This window comes from Lathamus discolor, chromosome 24 (genome assembly GCF_037157495.1).
Source record: "Lathamus discolor isolate bLatDis1 chromosome 24, bLatDis1.hap1, whole genome shotgun sequence".
Classification (NCBI taxonomy): Eukaryota; Metazoa; Chordata; class Aves; order Psittaciformes; family Psittacidae; genus Lathamus; species Lathamus discolor.
The window spans coordinates 1,932,052-1,956,128 of NC_088907.1; the positions used below are offsets into that span (position 1 = coordinate 1,932,052).

The window sequence follows — 24,077 nt, forward strand, 5'->3', positions numbered from 1 at the left end:
ACCATGGCCAGGGTTGGGGTGATGCTCACGGGGCCCCTCACAGCACAGCAGGGAAGGGCAGTGAGCGAGGGGTTAAGGACCCTGTTTAGTCTGGTCCCCGTGCCTGGCTGTGACCCGGCTGATACCCAGGTAGGCTCCCCAGCCCATCGAAGTTGTGGAGTGGGTTTGCTTTATTCAGCGCTGAGACGCATGCGGGATCGCTCCTCCAAAGGCATGCGCACCTCAGCGTTGTTCTCTTTCAGGTTTATCCTCTATTACATATTCATGAGGTTACACGACACACCTATACATATTCATATTTACCTATTCATATTATAATGCAGTGAAAGGTCCTTGCTTGTGCAGTGTCTCCTGGTGGTCGTGGGCGAGGGTCTCGAGATGATGTAGGCGCGTCTTCCCTCTTCATCTCCAGTTCCCTGGGGATCCAGTCACTGTCCAACCTGCAGAGCTGATCTCAGCCCGTTTAGGGTCCAGAGAACGGGAATTCCTCTTCCTTCTCCTAGCAATAGCCTTGGTGCTCCCACCCCGTTCCAGCAAGCGCGATCGGTGTTGAGCAACCACCAGTAAGCAGTCACATTGCGAAGCAAGGAGCTTAACCCTAACCCCCGTTAACCCTTGGCATCGACGCCATAACCCAGCTCTGCCGCGTGTCCCGGCGTCACCGTAACCCTTGTGCTGCTTCCAACCCCACACAGGGCCCACGGAACGCGGGAGCTGGTCCCCCCTCGGAGCGCATCCCTCCCGTCCCTCTGCGCGCACACCGGCACCGCGCAGCGCCTGCTCTGCCACCCAGGCCTTCGCCCGTCGCGCCGGCAAGAGCCTGGGGAGGAAGCTGAAGGTGAGGAAGGACGAGCTCCACGCGGTGCCCCCCCCGGCAGCATCCGGAGCTCCCTGGATGGCTGGCTGCCAGTAACCCCCCCCCGCCCCGGACACCCTGATTGACCCCGTGCACCCATCACTGTGCTCATGGAGACCTGGGGTTGGGGGACCTGGAGACCCCACAGCCCTTCCCTTGCGAGGACACCCAATGGTACCCAATGCAAGCGCTCCCCAAGCTTGGGGAGCCTGGGTATTGGGGTACCCCAAGTTGGGGGGACCCAGGTTTCGGGGTGCCCCCTGTTCCCCCAAGCCCTCCTTTACCAGGTACCCCATGGTACCCAATGCAAGACATCCCCTTGCTTGGGAACCTGGGTATTGGGATATCCCAAGCTGAGGGGACCCAGGTTTTGGGGTGCCCCATGATCCCCCAAGCCCTCCTTTTGATGGGGGGGGGGGGAGGCCCAGGTACCCCATGATACCCAATGCAAGCCCTCCCCAAGCTTGGGAACTGGGGTGCCCCAAGCCCCCCCCAGCCCTTCTTGAGATGGGGAGACCCAGGTTTTGGGGTGCCCCATGATCCCCCATGACCCTCCTTTACCAGGTACCCCATGGTACCCAGTGCAAGAGCTCCCCAAGCTTGGGGAACCTGGGTATTGGGGTACCTCAAGGCCCCCCCTCAAGCAGGGGGGACCCAGGTTTTGGTCTGCCCCATGACCCCAGACCCCCTCCAGCCCTTCCTGAGCTGGGGGGGGACCCACGTGCCTGATGACACTTCCCCCTCAGCCCTCAGAGTGGGGGATATATGGGGGTGGGGGGGGTTATAGGGAGCTGGTGGGGGGGATGTAGGGGGCAAATGGGGCCATGTGGGGCTATAAGGGCTATGTGGGGCTATAGGGGCCATGCGGGGCTACAAGGGCTATGTGGGGCTAGAGGGGCTCTGCCGGTGCGGCTGTGGGGCCGGGGCCACCACGCAGTCTTCCTGCAGAGCCTTTACCCGGACCCGGAGTGGGGGGCCCGGGCAGCGCCGTGCCCCAGACCTACCCCGAGGCGTACATCAAGGGGGACGGGGGGGGCCGGGACCCCAGGGACCCCCCTGCCTGCGTTAAAGGGGTCCTGGGCAATGGGGGAGCCCCGTGTCCACGTTAAGGGATGGAGGGAGCCCCATGTCCATGTTAGGGGATGGGGGAGCCCCGTGTCCATGTTAGGGGATGGGGGGAGCCCCGTGTCCATGTTAGGGGACGGGGGGAGCCCCGTGTCCATGTTAGGGGATCCCTCAGGTGTTGCTCAGCCCAGGCTGGGCCCAGGTGCTGCTGCCCCGCGCTCTGCAGCTGCTGGACCGGGACCTCCACGCCGTGACCCCCCCTTCCCCCCCGCCGCGGCCGGGCCCCCGCGCTGAGCTTTGAGTGTAAACCGGCCGAAAACGATAAAAAAACCCCAAAACGATAAAAAAACCCGAAAACGACAAAAAAAAAAAAAAAACGATTAAAAAAAAACCCAAAACGCCGCCAGCGCCGCCGCCGTTACTGCGCGAACGCGTTTTTTGCCGACGGGCTCTGTTGTGGACTACATTTCCCAGCATCCCCCGCGGCATGAACCATTCGCTGTCCACTCCGGACTACGTTTCCCAGCATCCCCTGCGCCGCGGACCAATCCGCTTCCCCAACCCGCCCTTGCGGACATTTCCCAGCATACCCCGCTCACAACCAAATGTCATTCCGCGACCCCCTTCCGGACTGCATTTCCCAGCATGCACCGCTGCTCCACGCAGAACCCGCTTCTTTTCCCCCCAGTCGGACTACATTTCCCAGCATCCCCCACGGCACGGACCAAACTCAATCTCCGTTGTCCTCTCCGGACTACATTACCCAGCATCCCTTGCGTCGCGGACCAATCCGCTTCCCTATGGCCCTTGCGGACTACATTTCCCAGCATGCCCGGCGGCTCCAACCAGACCCTGCCTCCTTTACCTTTTTTTGGACTACATTTCCCAGCATGCACCGCGGCTCAACCCAGAACCCTCTTCCCTTACCCCCTTCTGGACTACATTTCCCATCATCCCCTGCGCGCGCACAAGACCCGCCTTTTTTTTTCTCCCCCCCTTTGGACTACATTTCCCATCATGCCCCGCGGAAGCGGCTTTTTCCGCCCACCGCTGAGGGGACGCCATTCCCCGGCCATGATGGCGGCGAGCAGCAGCAGCGGCCCCGCGGCTCGGGAGCTGTTCGCGGAGGGGCTGCTGCAGTTCCTGCGCCCGGCGGTGCGGCAGCTCGATGGGCACGTCCATGCCGTCAGGTCCGGCAGCGGGGCAGCGGGGCCGGCGGAGCCCGAGGGGCGGACGGGGCCTGAGGGGAGCTCGGGGCCTGAGGGGAGCTCGGGGCCGCTGCGTGGGGAGATGGGGGTTGGGGTCCCGGGGGGCGTTTGGGGTGGGCACGGAGCTGGAGCGGGGTTAATGGGGCGCTGGGTCCCCGGGGAGGGAGGGAGCAGGGATGGGTTTGGGGTGTCCGGGCCGTGGGGCATGGAGCTGTCCCCCTCCGCAGGGAGAGCCAGGTGGAGCTGCGGGAGCACATCGACAGCCTGGCCACGGGTGAGACGGGGGGGGCACCTCCGAGGCATGGGGGGATCACCTTGAAGACATGGGCATCACCTTGGAGACATTGGGGGGCACCACCTCCAAGATGTGGGGGGCTCCTCTGAGACATGGCGGGGGGGAATCACCTCGAATACATGGGGGGCACCTCCGAGACATGGGGGGCACCTGTGAGACATGGGGGGACCACCTTGAAGACATTGGGGGGCACCTCCAGGACATGGGGGGCATCACCTCCAAGATGTGGGGGGCTCCTCTGAGACATGGGGGGATCACCTCAAAGACATGGGCATCACCTCCAAGACATGGGGGGGGATCACCTCGAATACATGGGGGGCACCTCCGAGACATGGGGGGATCACCTTGAATACATGGGGGGCTCCTCCGAGACATGGGGGGATCACCTTGAATACATGGGGGGCACCTCCAAGACATGGGGGGATCACCTCGAATACACAGGGGGCACCTCCGAGATACAGGGGGGCTCTTCCAAGACATTGTGGCATCACCTCCAGGATATGGGGGCCCCCCTCCCACCCTCTGCCCCCTTCTCCCCAGAGCTCTGCCGCATCAATGAGGACCAGAAGGTGGCCCTGGACCTCGACCCCTACGTGAAGAAGCTGCTGAACGCCCGGCGCAGGGTGGTGCTGGTCAACAACATCCTGCAGAACGCGCAGGTCAGCCCAGGCATCCCAATGGGGGGGAATGGGGAGCAACCGGGGGTTCCAATCCCCTCCATCCTGATGGCTGCCGCTGCTGCTCCTCTCCCGGCACAGGAGCGGCTGCGGAGGCTCAACCACAGCGTGGCCAAGGAGACGGTGCGGAGGAGAGCGCTGCTGGAGGCGGCCGGGGCCTACCCCCAGGGGCTGCCGGGCAAGTGAGGCCGTGCCCAGAGCCCCAGGAGCTGGGGAGCCCCAAAAGGACAAGGATGGGAATGGGGCAGGAGGGGAGCAGGGATCCCCCCCGCCCTGCTTTGGTTGTGGCACGGGGATGGCCTCCAGGGTGAGGAGCAGGAGAGAGCCTCCGCTGGCCGGGCAGAGCTGGAGGTGCTGTAATAAAGGTGCTGATGGGCTGACAGCTGCGTCCCGGCCCCTTTCCCGTCGTGTGTCTTGCACTTAAACCAAGCAGGACGTGCTCCAAAGGGGGGGAAACGGTTTAATGGGCAGCTTATAAAAACACGGACAAGGGAGAGGTCGTGGGCTCGCTCCTCTGCTCGGGTTCTATCACAGCCTCTGCTCGGGGCACTGCGGCAGCCCCCAGGGCTTTCCATGCGCAGCTTCACTCCTGCGTCTCCATGCTCTCCTCCTCCTCACCTGCAGCCGGTTCCTCCTGGTTCTCTTCTTCCTCTTCTCCTTCTTTCTTCTCTGGAGGCTTCTCGTAAGCCTTCTCGGAAGGCGTCACTATCACCCCATCCCACGTGGACATCTCGGAAGCCAGGTCTGCAAACCCAACCAAGGGGGCTTGGAGCAGCACAGCCAGACCCCAGCCCCATGGAAGCCTTCCCATTGCTCCAGGCTTCCAGGAGCAGGATTCCAGCAGCACGGAGCAGCTCAGTGAGAGCCCCCCCAGAGCCAGGCGTTGGTCCCATCCCCACTTACAACTGGCATCACCCTCTTGGCCAAGGATTTTCCTGTAGCCTCCATGGGAGAGGATGCGGACGAGGGTCTGGGCGGTGTAGCACACCATGTCCTGCACGGCACAGGGCACGCTCAGCGCACGGAGGGGTCCTGATCCCGTCCCCAGCCCAGCAGGAGCTCACCTGCTGCTCCAGGGTCATGACCGTGTGCACTCGGAAGTTCCCGCTCTCACAGGGATCCGTGATGCCGACGGAGCCAGGGAGGAAGAGCCCCGCGGCCAGGATCTGGAGGCAGCGCCTATGGGATGAGAGGGTTTGAGGTTCGGAGACCATTTCAGCATGGAAAGGTCCCTTCAGGCCTATGGGATGAGAGGGTTTGAGGTTCGGAGACCACTCCAGCATGGAAAGGTCCCTTCAAGCCCATGGGATGCTGCTGCTTTCCTTGGAAGTGTTCAAAACAGGGATTTATAGGAGCGCAGGAAGCAGCACCAGACCTGTAGGCGATGTTGAGAGCCAGGGGCTGCCGGGTGGGGTTGTTCATCACAGCGTAGTGGCCCTGCAGAGGTGAACGCACAAAGAGGGCGTTGGGATGAGCGCACGGGAACGCCGCTGCCGGCATTCCCCTGGTGCACTCACCAGCAGGTCCAGGATCCAGGGCGTGAGGGGCTCGAAGCCAGGGAATCGAATCCTCAGGTCTTTCAGGAGCCGGATCAAGACCTTCACCCTGGAGCAGACAATGGGCAGGCGGCTCAGGAGAGCTCTCCTTGTGCTCTGCAAAGGATTCTTCCAGGTCGGAATTCCCACTTGAGGCCAAACTCACGTGGACTGCGACGCGTTCTCCTCGAACCAGCGCGCGTGCCTGATGGCAGCCAGGGCGCTCTGCAGCACCTTGATGTCCACTGCAAGAAGCAGCAGAAGGGGCTGGGTTTGACGGGAAGGAGGACAGGGATGGGCCTTGGGAAGCTCCCCGGGCCCCAGGAAGGGTCCGTCCCCCCCCGCCCCATGGGCAGCACGGAGCCCTCACGGTGCAGCTCCGGGTCCAGCTTGCGCAGGTTGGGGGGCACCGTGGTGATGAGGATCTTCACCGTGGCATCGGCCGAGCTGATCTCGAAGCCCGTCTCGTTGGTCAGCATGGTCAGGACTGGGGGGCACAGAGGGAGAATTCCTCATGGAAGGGCTGGAAAACCTTGTGGCGGGGGGGACCAGCAAAGGGGGCACGTATCCGGGCTGGGCACCAGGGCTCAAGGGGTTTGAGCTGTGGTGGTTGCCCCCCCTGCAACCCCATAGGGATGGAGGCCCCATCCCACCTTCACCAGGGTCCTGAGCTCGCAGGCTTTCCACAACTTTGTTTCCCAAGGCTGCCACAGCTTCCACTGGGAAGAAGGAGAAGGAGCAGCGATGAGAGCAGGGCCGAGGCCGGAGCCGGGAGGAGGACACGTGGCCGATACTCACGGGTGGGTAAGATCTTGAGGATCACCACCAGATCGGCCACGTTGTGGCCTGTGGTCATGGTCCCCTTCTTGTAGGAGCCCACCTGCCGAACCTCCTCGATTTGCTGTGGGGAACAGCAAAGCAACCATGAGGAAACGCAACCCACGGGCGACACCCGAGCATCCCTTGGAGCCAGGTTTGGGAGCAGGAACATGGAATTCCGTGCCCCCCCCCGCCCTCGCCCCCCATCCCCTTTTGGCCTCACCACTTCGAACGTCCCCGGTGCCACGATCAAGTTGTCGATCACGTTGTTTATCTTGGTCACCAGGGAAAGGATGGAGGCCTGGAAAGGAAGCATATAGGGGGGAAGGGGGTGTCAGTTCTGCCCCCTCCATCAAGTGGAAGAACACCCAGCACCATGCCCACAGCCCTGCTCTATAATGGGGACCCACACTGAAACCCCACTGCCCAAGGACCTCCGCTCCTGTGCCTGCAGGGCCTCTCCCAGGGCGGATGAAGCACGCTGCAGCCCACGCTCTGCGCTCCCATCCAGCCACAGGGGTTCGGGTGGGTTCCTACACACAACCTGTTCGGCAGCGGTGGGAGCCAGGTCCTGGTTCCTCTTGAGCAGCGCCTCGCTGAAGGCGGTCTCATCCGCAGCCGGTTTCACGCGGGGAAAAGCCATTTCGCACTGGAAAGGGAGCAGAGATGAGCTCCATCTCCCAGGGAAACACCGCAGCCCGAGCCTGGACCCGTGCTCCGGCGCTTGCTTCCGTTGGGAGCTCGCCACCGTGCCTTTAGAACCTGTCCCGTTATCCTAAGGGAAGAGGGCAGCTCCCACCCTGCTCCAATGGGAACAGCGTGGTGGAAGGCATGCAGGCAGGGCAGGTCTAATGAAGCAGGGGTTTAGTCCCTGGAATGGATGATTCTGTTTGCTCGGGATATATCCTAAAGGGAAGACATTGGGCAGGAGGAGGGCATCAGTTCCTCATCTAAAGGGGTAAATGCGTGTTGCTGTTGGTCCTTGTGAGGAAGCAGCTCTGCCCGGTGCGGGTGACGGGACACTGGAACGGGGTGAATGGAGAAGCTGTGCCTGCCCCATCGCTGGCAGTCCTCAAGGCCAGGCTGGACACAGGCGCTTGGACCAGGATGAGCTTTACGCTCCCTCCATCCCAACCCAGCGCGATTCCATGACCGACACAGCGCGACGAGCATGGAGAGCATCCGATGGGAGCAACTCCAGGGTTTGTGTGACAAAGAACTGGGGGTCTGGGGGGGGGGGGCAGAACAGCCTCAGTGGGGCACTGACTGTGGTTGTTACCCCACTGCATCCCAGGTAACACAAAGACCCCCCCACGGAGATCTATTTGGGGTCGGTTACGGAACCAACAGCATCTCCTGTGCACTCCTTGCCTCCGGCTACCCTAAAGCCCCGCAGGCACACGGCTGGGGCGGGGGGTCCAGCTTTACACGAGCTGTCCCCTGCCAACAGCTTACTCACGACATAGAAATCAAAGGGGATGTGCGGCACAAAGGGCCGGAACCTAAAGGGATAAAAGGAGACAAGAACCAACTTTATCCTCTGATGGAGGCGGGGAGGAACCCAACCACCCCACAGCCCAGCCCCGAGACGCCGGAAAAGCCCTATAGAAACGGGAAAGGCTTCTTCTGAGCCCCGCTAGCCATAGCTCAGCCCCGCAGCCCGGTGCCAGCGGGCAGTGGCCGCGCACCGGGGCTCCCCTGTGCCCGCAGGCCCGGTGGGGCCGCTCCGTTCCAACCCCCCCCCCTTTGTGCTCTACTCCTCACCGTTCTCCTGCACTACGCTGCCAGCTCCGACCCCCCCATCCCGGCCCCTGCGCCCCGCAGCGCGGCCGCACCGGCCGCGGCCCCCCCCGCTAGGTCCTGCCGTGCTAAAGAGCCACCCTCGCTAGAGCAGAAGCCAGACTCGCCCACTGCCAGGGCCTCCCCTGGAACCAAAGCGTCCGCCGCGGCCTCTGCCTCGGTCGCCCCTGCGGGAGAGAGACGGGAACGGCGTTAACGGGAGCGGCGTTAACGGGGAGCGGCGTTAACGGGGAGCGGCGTTAACGGGGAACGGTGTTAACGGGGAACGGCGCTAACGGGGAGCGGCGCTAACGGGGAACGGCGGGAACGGCGTTAACGGGGAGCGGCGTTAACGGGGAGCGGCGTTAACGGGGAGCGGCGTTAACGGGGAACGGCGTTAACGGGGAGCGGCGTTAACGGGGAACGGCGCTAACGGGGAACGGCGCTAACGGGGAGCGGCGTTAACGGGGAACGGCGCTAACGCAGAACGGCGCTAACGGGGAACGCCGGGGACCGGGACCCCCCCCCAAGCCCGCACCGAGCCCCGCACCTCATGGTCGCGCCGTGCCCAACAATGAGACTCCGCCGCCCAGCGCTGCCGGCACCACGCAACAACCTGGCCGCCTATTGGCTCACGCAGGTTTAGGCCCGCCCACTGGCAGCGCTTGGCTGGCACGCTATTGGTTGAAGCCGATGTCGATCAAAGGCGAGTGGGAAACGGAGCGGTCAGAGGGCGGGTGGCCGCTGGGGGGGGTGCTGTGGGGATGAATGGAGCAGTGGCTCTATGCGCATGCGCACAGGGGAAGTGGCTATGTATAGTGTTGATAGGATTCCTCTAACCAGCCAGCAGAGTGGCGCAGCGGAAGCGTGCTGGGCCCATAACCCAGAGGTCGATGGATCGAAACCATCCTCTGCTAAGTGGTTTTTTCACTCCCCCCCACCCCTTCTTTTCCCTTCATTAACACTTTAATTAATTACATTCATTTTGCCGGCGCTCCCTCAGCTCTCCCCCGCTCCGCTCAACCCGCCCCCGTGCAGCCGCATGGGGCACGGCGCCTTGGGGGCGTCGGGGGACGGCCGCGCTGCCCCGCTCCCCATCCCCAAACCCCACTCGCGTCCGGGGCAAGCGGAGCAGCAGCGCCCCTCGCTCCCCTCCCCGTGGGGCACCCGCCAGGATGGCGATCAGCGCTGCCCGAGCCCCGTTGAACCCCGACGGGGCGGCCCTGGCGCGGCTCCATGGGGCGAGCTTGTGAGGTCCCAGCACCCCCGTTCCAGCGGCGTCCCCAACGTGCGTGTCCCCCCCCCCCGCACCCCTAAACTTTAGCACCCCACGGGTGCAGCTTCCCGCACCCACCACGGGGCGGCCCCATCCCGCAGCCCTCGCCGGGGCGGGCAGGAAGGAGTTAAGCTCGGTGTGGATGATAACGGCCCGGTTGTGTCACACACACACGGGGGGGGAAGGAAGGGCTCAGCCCCGTTGTGCCGAGGGTTGGGGCCGGGGGGGGGCGCGGAGTTGGGGGGGGGGGGGGGGCCAGTCCCGACGTCCTTCTCCGTGGGGCGATGCTCGCGGTCCTGGCCGCGCTGTGCGGCGCGGCCCCGGCGGCGGCCGCGACGGCGCTGACTTTGGCCGTGGTGTTACCGGAGCGCAACCTCAGCTACCCCTGGGCTTGGCCACGCGTGGGCCCCGCCGTCCGCTTGGCCGTGGGCGCCGTCAACGCCCGTCCCGACCTCCTGCCGGGCTTCACCCTGCGCTGGGTGTTCGGCAGCAGCGAGGACGACCACGGCGTCTGCTCCGAGATGGCCGCTCCTTTGGCCGCCGTCGATCTGCAGCTCGCCCATCACCCCGCAGCCTTCCTGGGCCCGGCTGCGTGTACACGGCGGCGCCGGTCGCCCGTTTCACCAGCCACTGGCGACTGCGCTGGTGACGGCGGGGCCGAGGCTCACGGCTTCGACGACAAACGGGAGCAGTTCGGGCTCACGACCCGAGCCGGTCCCAGCCACCGCAAGCTGGGCGAGCTCGGGGTGCAGCTCCACCGCCGCTTCAACTGGACCCGTCGGGCGCTGCTGGTCTATTGGGACGAGAAGGTCGACGACCGCCCCTACTTCTTCGCCGCCGAGGGGCTCTACGTGCAGCTGCCGACCCTGCGCAACCTGAGCGTGCTGGACGTGGTGTTCCGCGGGGGGGGCAACTTCTCCTTCGTCATCCAGGAGATCAAGCACAAGGGGCGCGGTGGGTGCCGGGGATGGACGGGGCGGGGGGGGGGGGGGGGGGTGCGGATGGGGGCGGCTGAAGGGGCTGCGCTCACCCGCGCTGCGACCCGCTGGGAGAGGAGAGCGGCCGCCAGCCCCTGTCCCATCCCCATCCCATCCCCATCCCCATCCCCATCCCCATCCCCATTCCCATCCCCATCCCCATCCCATCCCCATCCCCATCCCATCCATCCATTATCACCCATCCCCCATCCCCCATCCCATCCCCATCCCCCATCCCCATCCCCATCCCCATCCCCATCCCCATCCCCATCCCCATCCCCATCCCCATCCCCATCCCCATCCCCATCCCCATCCCCATCCCCATCCCATCCCCATCCCATCATCCCCATCCCCATCCCCATCCCCATCCCCATCCCCATCCCTATCCCCATCCCCATCCCCATCCCCATCCCCATCCCATCCCCATCCCCCTCCCCCTCCCCATCCCCATCCCCATCCCATCCCATCCCCATCCCCCTCCCCCTCCCCATCCCCATTCCCATCCCTAGTCCCATCCCTATCCCCATTCCTATCCCTATTCCCATTCCCATCCCCATTCCCCTTGACTCGGCTGTGCCCAACTTTACCTGGCTCCACTCAGGCGTGTCGCACGACAGCACACGTGTGTGCTGCCCCCACCCCGCGCTGTGACCCACTGGGGGCTGCTGAGCATGGCCACCATTCCCATCCCCATTCCCATCCCCATCCTCACCCCTATTCCCATTCCTATTCCCAATTACATTCCCATTCCCATCCCTATTCCCATTCCTGTTCCCATCCCCATTCCCATCCCCATTCCTATTCCCACCCCGTTCCCATCCAATTTCCATCCCCATCTGTATTTCCATCCCAATCCCAATCCCATTCCCATCCCTTTCCATCCTCATTCCCATCCCAATCCCATTCCCATCCACATTCCCACCCCGTTCCCATCCCATTCCCATCCCCATCTGTATTTCCATCCCAATCCCATTGTCCATTCCCATCCCCATTCCTATCCCCATTCCAATCCCAATCCCATCCCAATCCCATTCCCATCCCCATCCGCTCCAGCCGGGGTGGTGCCGGCGGCGCTGGCGCTGGGTGGGTGCCATCCGGCCGGCCCCGGCTTCCCCCGCTTGCCCTCAGCGGGTGCTGCGCTGGGGGGGGGGGGGAGCGGCCGGACCCCCCCTCACAGGGCAGCTCCCTGGGGTCCCATTGGAGCCAATGGGGGGGGGGGGCAGGAGCGGGGTCGCTCCATGGCCAGGGTCGGGCTCGGCCGGGATCGGGCCCCGGGAGGAGGAAGCGGAGTCGGGAAAACAGGAAACCTGCAACGGGCACGGGGGGGCACCGGCGGGGGGGGGGGGGGGGGGGGTGGGGGGGGCCCGCTCCTGCGGCCCCTGCCCCCCACAGGCACAGCCCAGGGGCAGCCGCAGGGCTGGGGCGGGGGGGGTACAGGGAGGGGCGTGGGATGGGGCTGGGACATGGGATGGGGCTGGACATGGGGATATGGAATGGGGCTGGGATATGGGATGGGCTGGGACATGGGATGGGGCTGGGACATGGGATGGGGCTGGGACATGGGGATATGGAATAGGGCTGGGATATGGAATGGGGCTGGGACATGGGATGGGGCTGGGATATGGGGATATGGAATGGGGCTGGTATATGGGATGGGGCTGGAGCTGCTGAGGGATATGGGGTGGAGCTGGGGAAATGGGGACAAGGGACATGGAATGGATCTGTGGGAATGGGATGGAGCTGGAGCTGCTGAGAGAGATGGGATTGAGCTGGGACATGGGAACAGGGGACATGGGATGGAGCTGGGGCTGCTGCAGGACATGGGATGGAGCAGGGGAATGGACACAGGGATGTCCCTGGTAGCCTTAGGAAGGGATGGGGATGTCTCCAGGCAGGGATGGGGATGTCCCTGGTTGCCATAGGCAGGGATGGGGATGTCTCCATTTGCCATAGGCAGGGATGGGGATGTCTCCAGGCAGGGATGGGGATGTCCCTGGTTGCCATAGGCAGGGATGGGGATGTCTCCAGGCAGGGATGGGGATGTCCCTGGTTGCCATAGGCAGGGATGGGGATGTCTCCAGGCAGGGATGGGGATGTCTCCAGGCAGGGGTGGGGATGTCCCCGGCCGCCACAGGCAGGGCCGCGGTGTCTCAGGGCCCGCGGTCCCTCCGCAGTGGTTTACGTGTGCTGCGCCCCGGCCACGCTGCGGGAGCTGCTGCTGCAGGCGGAGCGCGAGGGGCTCACGCGCGGGGACTTCGTCTTCTTCTACATCGACATCTTCGGGGCCAGCCTGCAGGGGAGCCGCTTCCCCGAGCCCCAGCGCCCGTGGAGGCGCGGGGACCGCCACGATGCGGCCGCACGCAGGGCGTTCGAGGTGGGTGACACCGGCACCCTTCATGTGTGGTACCGGCACCCATCATGTGTGACACCGGCACCCATCATGTGTGACACCGGCACCCATCATGTGTGACACCGGTACCCATCGTGTGACACCGGTACCCATCGCATGTGACACTGGTACCTATTGTGTGTGACACCGGCACCCTTCATGTGTGGTACCGGTACCCATCGCGTGTGACACTGGTACCTATTGTGTGTGACACTGGCACCCATCATGTGTGACACCGGTACCCATTATGTGTGACACCGGTACCCATCATGTGTGATACCGGTACCCATCGCATGTGACGCTAGTACCTATTGTGTGTGACACCGGTACCCATCATGTGTGACACCGGCACCCTTCATGTGTGATACCGGTACCCATCGCGTGTGACACTGGTACCTATTGTGTGTGACACCGGCACCCGTGGTGGGTGTGGTACCGGTACCCGTCGTGGGTGACACCGGCACCCATCATGTGTGATACCGGTACCCGTTGTGTGTGGCACCGGTACCCATCATGTGTGGTACCGGTACCCATCGCATGTGACACTGGTACCTATTGTGTGTGATACCGATACCCATCATGTGTGACACCGGCACCCATGGTGAGTGTGGTACTGGTACCCGTCGTGGGTGACACCAGCACCCATCATGTGTGATACCGGTACCCATCATGTGTGATACCGGTAACCATCGTGTGTGACACCAGTACCCATGGTGGGCGTGATACCGGTACCCATTGTGTGTGGCACCGGTACCCATCATGTGTGACACCAGTACCCGTCATGTGTGATACTGGTACCCATCATATGTGACACTGGTACCCATAATGTGTGTGACACCGGAATCCACCATGTGTGGTACCAGCACCCATCGTGTGCGACATCGGTATCCATCATGTGTGTGAAACCGGTACGCATCTTGTGTGGTACCAGTACCCATTGTGTGTGACACTGGTACCCGTCATGTGTGAAACCGGTACCCATTCTGTGTGACACCGGTACCCATTGAGTGCAATACCAGTACACATCTTGTGTGACACCAGTACCATACTGTGTGACACCAGTACCCATCATGTGTGATACCAGTACCCATCATGTGTGATACCAGTACCCATCATGTGTGACACCGGTACCCATCATGTTTGTGATACCAGTACCCATCATGTGTGATACCGGTACCCATCATGTGTGACACCGGTACCCATCATGTTTGTGATACCAGTACTCATCATGTGTGATACTGGTACCCACCATGTGTGAGCATCACGATGCAATGGGTGCTGCTCACTTGGAAGGGGATGCAGTTGATGGCCCCGGGTCCCAGCTCCATCCACTCTCCCCTTCCCAGGCCGTCACCATCATCACCTACAAGGAGCCCACAAACCCCGAGTACCGGCCCTTCCTGGCGCGGCTGAAGGAGGAGGCCATGGCTCACTTCAACTTCTCCATGAAGGACGGCTTGGTGGGATATAGGGATGGGAACAGGAAGGCTGGGGGGTGAAGGGAACTGGGATAAGGGACAAGTCGCGTAGGGTGGAGATGGAGCTGCTGAGGGATGCAGGATGGAGCTGGGGGCAAGGGGGTATGGGATGAAGATGGGACATGGGTGGAGATGGCGCTGCTGGAGCTGCTGAGGCCATGGCATGGAGAAGGGGACGCGGGGACGAGGGGACACGGGATGGAGCTGAAGCCGTTCCCCATCCCGAGCTGCCCCCATGCCCCCAGATGAACTTCATCGCGGCTGCCTTCCACGACGGGGTCCTGCTCTATGCACAGGCCCTCAACGAGACGCTGGAGCGCGGCGGCTCCATCAGCAACGCCACCGCCGTCACCCGCCAGATGTGGAACCGCACCTTCTATGGTGGGTCCCATCCCTTCCCATCCCATCCCATCCCCGTCCCTTCCCACCCCATCTCATCTCATTCCATCCCATCCCATCCCATCCCATCCCCACCCCACCCATGCCTCCCACGTGTCACCCTCAGGCGTCACCGGCTTCCTGAAGATCGATGAGAACGGCGACCGGGAGGGCGATTATTCCCTCTGGGACATGGACCCGGTGGGGGGGGACTTCCAGGTGAGCCCCGGCGCGGGGAGCACCGCTCCCGTGGGATGTCGGGGGGCCTCCTCCCACCCTCTTCCCCCCTCATCCCCCATCAGATCGTGGCCAACTACAACGGCACCACCAAGGAGCTGCAGATGGTGCCGGGCCGGGCCATCCATTGGCCAGGGAACGTGGTCCCCTCCGATGTCCCCCCCTGTGGCTTTGACAACAGTGACCCCCAGTGCCACAAAGGTGAGTGGGGTCCATGGGGGACACACACACACATGGGACATGGGTCCCCCCCAACCCCGGTCACCCATCGGCCTCCTGTCACCCTGCAGGCAGCCTGTCCACCCTGGAGGTGCTGTCCCTTGTGGTCAGCATCATCCTCTTGGCCGTCACCATCACCTCCTTCTTCATCTATAGGTGGGTGCTGCTGTGCCGGGGGGGGGATGGATGGGGGGGGGATGGATGGAGGGGGGGGGGGATGGATGGGGGGGGATGGATGGATGGGGGGGGATGGATGGATCCAGGGGGGGGACGGATGGATGCGGGGGGGGGGATGGATGGGGGGATGGATGGATGGATGCGGGGGGATGGATGGGGGGGGGATGGATGGATGGGGGGGGATGGATGGATGCGGGGGGATGGATGGGGGGGGGATGGATGGATGGGGGGGGATGGATGGGGGGGGGATGGATGGATGGGGGGGATGGATGGAGGGGGGGGATGGATGGGGGGGATGGATGCAGGGGGGTCTCATGGGGGTGCTTCCCTGGAGCAGGAAGCTGGCGCTGGAGAAGGAGCTGGCGGCCGAGCTGTGGCGGATCCGGTGGGAGGACGTGCAGATGAGCAGCCTGGAGAAGCACCTGCGGAGCGCGGGCAGCAAACTCACCCTGTCCCTGGTGAGGGGGGGAGCAGGCGGGGAGGGGACGGGGCAGGGTTTGGGGTGACGGGGTCAGGGTTTGGGGGTGATGGGGGTGATGGGGCAGGGTTTGGGGGTGAGGGGGTCAGGGTTTGGGGGTGTCACAGAGCAGGGGCAGGGCTCACGCCTTGTCCCTCCCCATCCAGAGGGGCTCCAACTACGGCTCGCTGATGACCACAGAGGGGCAGTTCCAGGTCTACGCCAAGACCGCCTATTACAAGGTACCCCCGGCACGGGCTGCGGTGGCCCTCGGAGCCCACCCCTCTGCCACGGCCAGGGCCTCCTGCCCCCGGCCCGGCCTGGGGCAGGGAGACGGCACCGGAGGAGCCTGCCCATCCCCTCGGGCCTCCTCAGGGCAACCTGGTGGCCGTGAAGCACCTCAACCGCCCGCGCATCGAGCTGACGCGCAAGGTCCTCTTCGAGCTCAAGCACGTAGGTGAAGAACGCGGCCCCCGCGGGGTGGGGAGGGCCACGGGGCCCGGTCCCAGCCCCTGCTCCCCTCTCCCAGATGCGCGATGTCCAAAACGAGCACCTCACCCGCTTCATCGGCGCCTGCACCGACCCCCCCAACATCTGCATCCTGACCGAGTACTGCCCCCGGGGCAGCCTGCAGGTACCCCCAGGGACCAGCTGCGCCCGGCGGGGTGGGGATGCCCCATACAGCACCCATTGTGGGGGGGATGCCCCATACAGCATCCATAGGGATGGGGATGCTCCATCCAGCACCCATCGGGTGGGGATGCTCCATTCAGCACCCATCGGGGTGGGGATGCCCCATACAGCACCCACTGGGGTGGGGATGCTCCATACAGCACCCATAGGGATGGGGAAGCTCCATACAGCACTCACTGGGGTGGGGATGCTCCATTCAGCACCCATCAGGGTGGGTATGCTCCATTCAGCACCCATTGGGGTGGGGATGCCCCATACAGCACCCATCGGGGTAGGGATGCCCCATACAGCGCCCATCGGGGTGGGGATGCTCCATACAGCACCCATTGGGGTGGGGATGCCCCATACAGCACCCATCGGGGTGGGGATGCCCCATACAGCACCCATTGTGGGGGGGATGCCCCATACAGCACCCATTGTGGGGGGATGCCCCGTACAGCACCCACTGGGGTGGGGATGCTCCATACAGCATCCATTGGGGTGGGGATGCTCCATACAGCACCCATCAGGGTGGGGATGCCCCATACAGCACCCACTGGGGTGGGGATACCCCATACAGCACCCATAGGGATGGGGATGCTCCATACAGCGCCCATCGGGGTGGGGATGCTCCATTCAGTACCCATCGGGGTAGGGATGCCCCATACGGCGCCCATCGGGGTAGGGATGCTCCATTCAGCACCCATCGGGGTAGGGATGCCCCATACAGCACCCATTGGGGTGGGGATGCCCCATACAGCACCCATGGGGATGGGGATGCTCCCTCCAGCACCCACCGGGGCTGCTGGAGCTGCTCTCTGGGTGCCTGGGGTGGGAGGAGCCGATGGATGCTGGTCCCCATCCCAGTCCACGGCGGTGCTGTGGTCCTCAGGACATCCTGGAGAACGAGAGCATCACCTTGGACTGGATGTTCCGCTATTCCCTCACCCACGACATCGTCAAGGTAAGAGATGGGGATGCCGAATCCCTGCGGCCCCATTCCCGACGTCGGGAATGGCCGCGGCCTGACCCCCCCCCCCCCCCCCCCCGCAGGGGATGCAATTCCTGCACAACGGAGTCATCGTCTCCCATGGAAACCTCAAGTCCTCCAACTGCGTGGTGGACAGCCGCTTCGTGCTCAAGATCACCGACTATGGCCTGGAGAGCTTCCGCCTGCCCCCCGACGGAGAGGACACCCACGCGCTCTTCGCCAGTGAGCACCCAACCCTGTCCCCCCCCCCAGCACCCAAAGCCCGGGGTCCCTGCTCGCCCTCAGCACCCTCTCGGTGGCACAGAGAAGCTGTGGACGGCGCCCGAGCTCCTGAGGATGGAGTCGCCGCCGGCCCGTGGTACCCAGAAGGGCGACGTCTACAGCTTCGGCATCATCCTGCAGGAGATCGCCCTGCGCAACGGGGTCTTCTACGTGGAGGGCATGGACCTCAGCCCCAAAGGTTGGGGGGCAGGAGGAGCTGATGGGTGCTTGGAGCTGCCAAGGGGTGCTTGGAGCTGCCATTGGGTGCCTGGATGTGCTGTGATGGGTGCTTGGACCTTCTGATGGGTGCTTGGACCTGCCAAGGGGTGCTTGGACTTGCCAGTGGGTGCTTGGACCTTCTGATGGGTGCTTGGACCTTCTGATGGGTGCTTGGACCTTCTAATGGGTGCTTGGAACTGCAAATGGGTGCTTGGACTTGCCAATGGGTGCTTGGACCTTCTGATGGGTGCTTGGACCTGCCAATGGGTGCTTGGACCTGCCAGTGGGTGCTTGGACCTTCTAATGGGTGCTTGGACCTGCCAATGGGTATTTGGACCTTCTGATGGGTGCTTGGACCTGCTGATGGGTGCTTGGACCTGTTGTGATGGGTGCTCGGACCTGCCAATGGATGCTTGGATGTGCTGTGATGGATGCTTGGACCTTCTGATGGGTGCTTGGACCTTCTGATGGGTTCATAAAGCTGCTGTGATGGAGTTTTGGACCTGCTGATGGGTTCTTGGACCTCCTGTGATGGGTTGTTGGCCTCACGGATGGGTGCTTGGATCTGCTGATGGGTTACTGGACAAGCTGATGGGTTACTGTGTAAGATGATGGGTTGTTGGACCTGCTGGTGGGTGCTTGGACCAGTTGATGGGTGCTTGTGCATTCTGATGGGTGCTTGTCCCTTCTGGTGGGTGCTTGGACCAGCTGATGAGCAGTTAGACCAGCTAATGGCATAGTGGACCAGCTGATGGGTTGTTGGCCTTGGTTGTGGATACTTGGACCTGCTCATGGGTGTTTGGACCTGCTGATGGGTGCTTGGATCTGCTGATGGGTGCTGGAACCAGTTGATGGATGCTTGGACCTACCGATGGGTGCTTGGATCTACCGATGGGTGCTTGGACCTTCTGATGGGTTCTTGGATCTACCGATGGGTGCTTGGATCTACTGATGGGTGCTTGGACCTTCTGATGGGTGCTTGGATCTACTGATGGGTGCTTGGACCTTCTGATGGGTGCTTGGATCTACTGATGGGTGCTTGGACCTTCTGATGGGTTCTTGGATCTACTGATGGGTGCTTGGATCTACTGATGGGTGCTTGGACCTTCTGATGGGTGCTTGGATCTACTGATGGGTGCTGGGACCAGTTGATGGGTGCTTGGACCTACTGATGGGTGCTTGGCTCTACTGATGGGTGCTTGGCTCTACTGATGGGTGCTGGGACCAGTTGATGGGTGCCGCTCCCCTCTGACGGGTGCTGTCCCCCCAGAGATCATCGAGCGGGTGAAGAGCGGGGAGCGCCCCAGCTTCCGGCCCTCGGCCGCCGTGGGGTGCCAGCTGGAGGAGCTGGGGCAGCTCATGCAGCTCTGCTGGGCCGAGGACGCGCTGGAGCGCCCGGACTTCAACCACATCAAGGTGCAGCTCCGCAGGTTCAACAGGTACCAGCCAGCCCCATGCCCGGCCCCACCGGGGCGGGGGGGACACCCCCGTGGGTCCCCGGGTGGGTGCTGAGCCCCTGCCCGCAGGGGGAGCAGCAGCAACATCCTGGACAACCTGCTGTCCCGCATGGAGCAGTACGCCAACAACCTGGAGGAGCTGGTGGAGGAGCGCACCCAGGCCTACCTGGAGGAGAAGCGCAAGGCGGAGGCGCTGCTCTACCAGATCCTGCCCCAGTGAGCACCAAGGGGGGTTCTATAGGGCACAACCTCCCCCCCCCCCCCCCCCCAGCCCCACGTTGGGTACCACGGCAGCATCCCCCCCCCACACGCACACACTCCTGCCCTGCTGGGGTGGGTGCTGGAGGTGGTGATGGGTGGTTGGATGTGGTGATGGGTGATGGGAGGTGGTGATGGGTGGTTGGACGTGGTGATGGGTACTTGGTGATGGGTACTTGGAGCTGGTGATGGGTGGTTGGAGCTGATGTGATGGGTGGTTGGACGTGGTGATGGGTGATGGGACGTGGTGATAGGTGCTTGGACATGGTGATGGGTGATTGGAGCTGGTGATGGGTGCTTGGAGCTGGTGATGGGTGCTTGGACACAGTGATGGGTGATTGGAACTGGAGTGATGGGTGATTGGACGTGGGGATGGATGGTTGGACATGGTGATGGGTGATTGGAGCTGATGTGATGGGTGGTTGGACGTGGTAATGGGTGCTTGGACATGGTGATGGGTGATTGGAGCTGGTGATGGGTACTTGGAGCTGGTGATGGGTGGACATGGTGATGGGTGGTTGGAACTGGTGTGATGGGGGGTTGGACATGGTGATGAGTGCTTGGACATGGTGATGGGTGATTGGAGCTGGTGATGGGTGGTTGGAGCTGGTGATGGGTGATTGGACCTGCTGTGATGGGACCTGCTGTGATGGGTGGTTGGACCTGATGTGGGTGCTTGGACCTGGTGATGGGTGATTGGAGCTAATGTGACTGGACCTGCCGTGATGGCTGGTTGGACATGGTGATGGGTGCTCGGACCTGCCCATGGCTGCTTAGACCTGCTGTGATTGGTTGCTGGATCTACTGATGGGTGCATCCAAGCACCCCTGCATGGCTGGGGATGCCTGGAGGGGCTGTGGACCACAAGGACCCCCATAGAGCTTGAGGCCTGGGGTGCTTGGAGGGGCTGAGGGGGACCCCAAGGACCTGCAGTTGTCTTGGAAACCCCCATATCCCATGGACCCCACTGTGGTTTGGGGCTGAGGACAGAGGAACTGGGGACCCCACGCGCCTCCACGTCGCTTGGGCTTGGGGCTGTTTGGAGGAACTGGGCCCCCCCCCCAGGCTGCACAGGGTGGGGGGGCTCAGGAATGGGGGTGCTGAACACCCCAAAGCCCCATTGCCGCGGCTCGGCTGGGGGCCGAGCATCCTCCATCCCGGCTGGAAACGCCACTGGTGACCCCCCCCATGTGTCCCCCCCCCATAGCTCGGTGGCGGAGCAGCTGAAGCGGGGCGAGACGGTGCAGGCGGAGGCCTTCGACAGCGTCACCATCTACTTCAGCGACATCGTGGGCTTCACGGCGCTGTCGGCGCAGAGCACCCCCATGCAGGTGGTGACGCTGCTCAACGACCTCTACACCTGCTTCGACGCCATCATCGACAACTTCGACGTCTACAAGGTTGGGGGGCAGCCCCATAGGGGCTGCATCGCGATGGGGTCCGTGCGTCCGGAAGGAGGCGGGTGCACCCCATGGCGTGGTGTCGGTACCAAGGTGGAGACCATCGGCGATGCCTACATGGTGGTGTCGGGGCTGCCGGTGCGCAACGGGAAGCAGCACGCGCCCGAGGTGGCGCGCATGGCGCTGGCGCTGCTCGACGCCGTCCGCTCCTTCCGCATCCGCCACCGGCCCCAGCAGCAGCTCAAGCTGCGCATCGGGGTGCACACGGGTCAGCGGGGATGGGGGGGGACGGGGGGGGGAATGGGGGGCGATGGGGATGGGGGAACCGTGGGGGGGAATGGGGATGGGGGAACCATGGGGGTCAATGGGGATGAAGGATCTATGGGGGTCAATGGAGATGGGAACCCATGGGGGGCAATGGGGATGGGGGAACCGTGGGGGGGAATGGGGATGGGGGAACCATGGGGGTCAATGGAGATGGGAACCCATGGGGGGCAATGGGGATGGGGGAACCGTGGGGGGCAATGAAGATGGGAACCCATGGGGGTCAATGGGGATGAAGGATCCATGTGGGTCAATGGAGATGGGAACCCATGGGGAGCAATGGGGATGGGGGGCCCATGGGGTCAATGGGGATGGGGGATCCATGGGGGCAATGGGGATGGGGAACCCATGGGGGGCAATGGGGATGGGGGAACCGTGGGGGGCAATGGGGATGGGGGGGCAATGGGGATGGGGGGCCCATGGAGGTCAATGGGGATGTGGAACCCATGGGGGGCAATGGAGATGGGGGATCCATGGGGGTCAATGGAGATGGGAACCCATGGGGGGCAATGGGGATGGGGGGCCCGTGGGGTCAATGGGGATGGGGGAACCGTGGGGGGGCAATGGGGATGGGAACCCATGGGGGCAATGGGGATGTAGGATCCATGGGGGTCAATGGGGATGTGGGACCCATGGGGGCAATGGGGATGGGGAACCCATACTGGTCAATGGGGATGGGGGGCCCGTGGGGGTCAATGGGGATGGGAACTCATGGGGGGCAATGGGGATGGGGGGCCCATGGGGGTCAATGGGGATGAAGGATCCATGGGTGTCAATGGGGATGTGGGACCCATGGGGGTCAATGGGGATGGGGAACCAATACTGGTCAATGGGGATGGGGGGCCCGTGGGGGCAATGGGGATGGGGACTTGGGACCTATGTGGGTCAATGGGGGTGGGGATGTGGGACCCATGTGGGTCATTGGGGATGGGGACAGGGCCATAGCACCCACACAGGTCAGAGGGCACCCAGCCCTTCCCGGGGGGCAGTGGGGCCTTGTGGGGTGGGAGCTCTGGGGGGTGCTCACTGGGTGCCCCCCAGGACCCGTCTGTGCCGGGGTTGTGGGGCTGAAGATGCCCCGGTACTGCCTGTTCGGGGACACGGTGAACACGGCCTCGCGCATGGAGTCCAATGGGGAAGGTGAGGGCACCCATGGGTGCTGATGGGCACCTATAAATACTGATGGGCACCTATGGGAGTTGATGGGCACCCATGGGTGCTGATGGTGCCTATGGCAGCTGAGGGGCACCTATTGGTGGTGATGGGCACCCGTGGGCAGTGATGAGCACCTATGGGAGCAGATGGGCACCTATAAATACTGATGGGCACCCATAAATACTGATGGGCACCCATAAATACTGATGGGCACCCATGGGTGCTGATGGGCACCTATGGGCGGTGATGGGCACCTATGGGAGCTGATGGGCACCTATAAATCGTGATGGGCACCTATGGCAGCTGACGGGCACCCATGCGTGGTGATGGGCACCTATGGGAGTTGATGGGCACCCATAAGCGCTGATGGGCGCCTATGGCAGCTGAGGGGCACCTATAGGTGGTGATGGGCACCCGTGGGCAGTGATGAGCACCTATGGGAGCTGATGGGCACCTACGGGTGGTGGTGGGCACTTATGGGTGGTGATGGGCACCTATGGGAGCTGATGGGCACCCATGGGAGCTGATGGGCACCCATGGGTGGCGATGGGCACCTATATGTGCTGATGGGCTGCCATGGGTGTGCTGAAGGGCACCTATGGATGCTGATGGGCACCCATGGGTGGTGATGGGCACCTATGGGAGCTGACGGGCACCTATGGGTGGTGATGGGCACCTGTGGGTGGTGATGAGGCTCTATGGGAGCTGATGGGCACCTATGGGTGGTGATGGGCACCCACGGGTGGTGATGGGCACCCATGGGAGCTGATGGGCACCCATGGGTGGCGATGGGCACCTATATGTGCTGATGGGCTGCCATGGGTGTGCTGAAGGGCACCTATGTATGCTGATGGGCACCCATGGGTGGTGATGGGCACCTATGGGAGCTGACGGGCACCCACGGGTGGTGATGGGCACCTATGGATGCTGATGGGCACCCATGGGTGCCGCTGGTCCCCCCAGCCCTGAAGATCCACATCTCTGCTGTGACCAAGGCCGTGCTGGAGGAGTTCGGCTGCTTCGAGCTGGAGCTCCGGGGGGACGTGGAGATGAAGGCGGGTCCCGCTCCCCCCAGTGCCCCCCATGGGTGCCCCCAATGGGGTGTCCTCACCCCACAGCGCTCATGGGGCCATGGGCACCCTGGGGACCCCCCCTTGTCTGACCCCCCCCCCATCTCCCCACAGGGCAAGGGGAAGGTGAGGACCTATTGGCTGCTGGGGGAGCGGGGGGGCAGCACCCGGGGCTGACCCCCCCAGCAGCGCCCAGACCCCCGGGGGGGGCTGCAGCAGGCACCACCTCCGAGCCCCCCCCCCCCGGTCCTCAATGCACCCCAGTGCACCCCAATGCACCCCAATGCACCCCAATGCACCCCGGTGCACCCCAATGCTCCGGGGGGGACCCCATGGGGCCCTCCGGGCACGGGCACCGGAGAGGGGGGGTCCAGGGCTGGGGGGGGGGGGGTGCAGGGGGGGTGAGGAGAGCTCTAATTTTATAATAAAGGTGATGTGGACATGGGGT

The 24,077-nt window shown here is 63.5% G+C and overlaps 3 protein-coding genes and 1 non-coding gene across 6 annotated transcripts; 3 read left to right on the forward strand and 1 right to left on the reverse strand.

Annotated features, from left to right (window-relative positions):
* The first annotated feature begins 2,956 nt into the window (after window positions 1–2,956).
* SNAPIN (SNAP associated protein) lies at window positions 2,957–4,481 on the forward strand. Its single transcript, XM_065660432.1, has 4 exons — window positions 2,957–3,111; window positions 3,357–3,403; window positions 3,965–4,083; window positions 4,183–4,481. The coding sequence occupies exons 1-4, from the start codon at window positions 2,996–2,998 to the stop codon at window positions 4,285–4,287; spliced, it is 387 nt and encodes a 128-aa protein (XP_065516504.1). The 5' UTR covers window positions 2,957–2,995; the 3' UTR covers window positions 4,288–4,481.
* Window positions 4,482–4,541: 60 nt separating this feature from the next.
* Window positions 4,542–8,868, reverse strand: ILF2 (interleukin enhancer binding factor 2). Of its 3 annotated transcripts, none has more exons than XM_065660430.1 (14): window positions 8,785–8,868; window positions 8,380–8,422; window positions 7,915–7,956; window positions 7,000–7,104; window positions 6,679–6,756; window positions 6,435–6,537; window positions 6,290–6,355; window positions 6,007–6,123; window positions 5,803–5,881; window positions 5,619–5,706; window positions 5,477–5,538; window positions 5,166–5,280; window positions 5,005–5,095; window positions 4,542–4,845 (listed from the first exon to the last, which is right to left on the reverse strand). In XM_065660430.1, exons 1-14 carry the CDS (start codon window positions 8,787–8,789, stop codon window positions 4,685–4,687), a joined length of 1,155 nt encoding a protein of 384 aa, XP_065516502.1. In that variant the 5' UTR covers window positions 8,790–8,868; the 3' UTR covers window positions 4,542–4,684. The 3 variants fall into 3 exon arrangements, with proteins under 3 accessions (XP_065516502.1, XP_065516501.1, XP_065516503.1); XM_065660429.1 differs by having other exon boundaries at window positions 7,915–7,957; window positions 8,363–8,422; XM_065660431.1 differs by lacking the exon at window positions 8,785–8,868 and having other exon boundaries at window positions 8,379–8,418.
* Window positions 8,869–9,079: 211 nt separating this feature from the next.
* TRNAM-CAU (transfer RNA methionine (anticodon CAU)) lies at window positions 9,080–9,151 on the forward strand. The gene has a single exon. It is a non-coding gene; the product is annotated as a tRNA-Met (tRNA).
* A 606-nt stretch (window positions 9,152–9,757) lies between these two features.
* NPR1 (natriuretic peptide receptor 1) lies at window positions 9,758–23,885 on the forward strand. Its single transcript, XM_065660433.1, is given in 23 exon segments — window positions 9,758–10,086; window positions 10,089–10,155; window positions 10,157–10,464; window positions 12,662–12,861; window positions 14,223–14,336; window positions 14,600–14,735; window positions 14,860–14,951; window positions 15,035–15,170; window positions 15,260–15,344; window positions 15,703–15,823; window positions 15,990–16,064; window positions 16,198–16,275; window positions 16,352–16,456; window positions 17,387–17,458; window positions 17,548–17,707; window positions 17,790–17,945; window positions 19,236–19,404; window positions 19,492–19,638; window positions 20,888–21,080; window positions 21,174–21,348; window positions 22,446–22,544; window positions 23,523–23,614; window positions 23,744–23,885. Coding segments are annotated over 23 exon segments (3,135 nt in total). The 5' UTR covers window positions 9,758–9,794; the 3' UTR covers window positions 23,807–23,885.
* The last annotated feature ends 192 nt before the right edge of the window (window positions 23,886–24,077 follow it).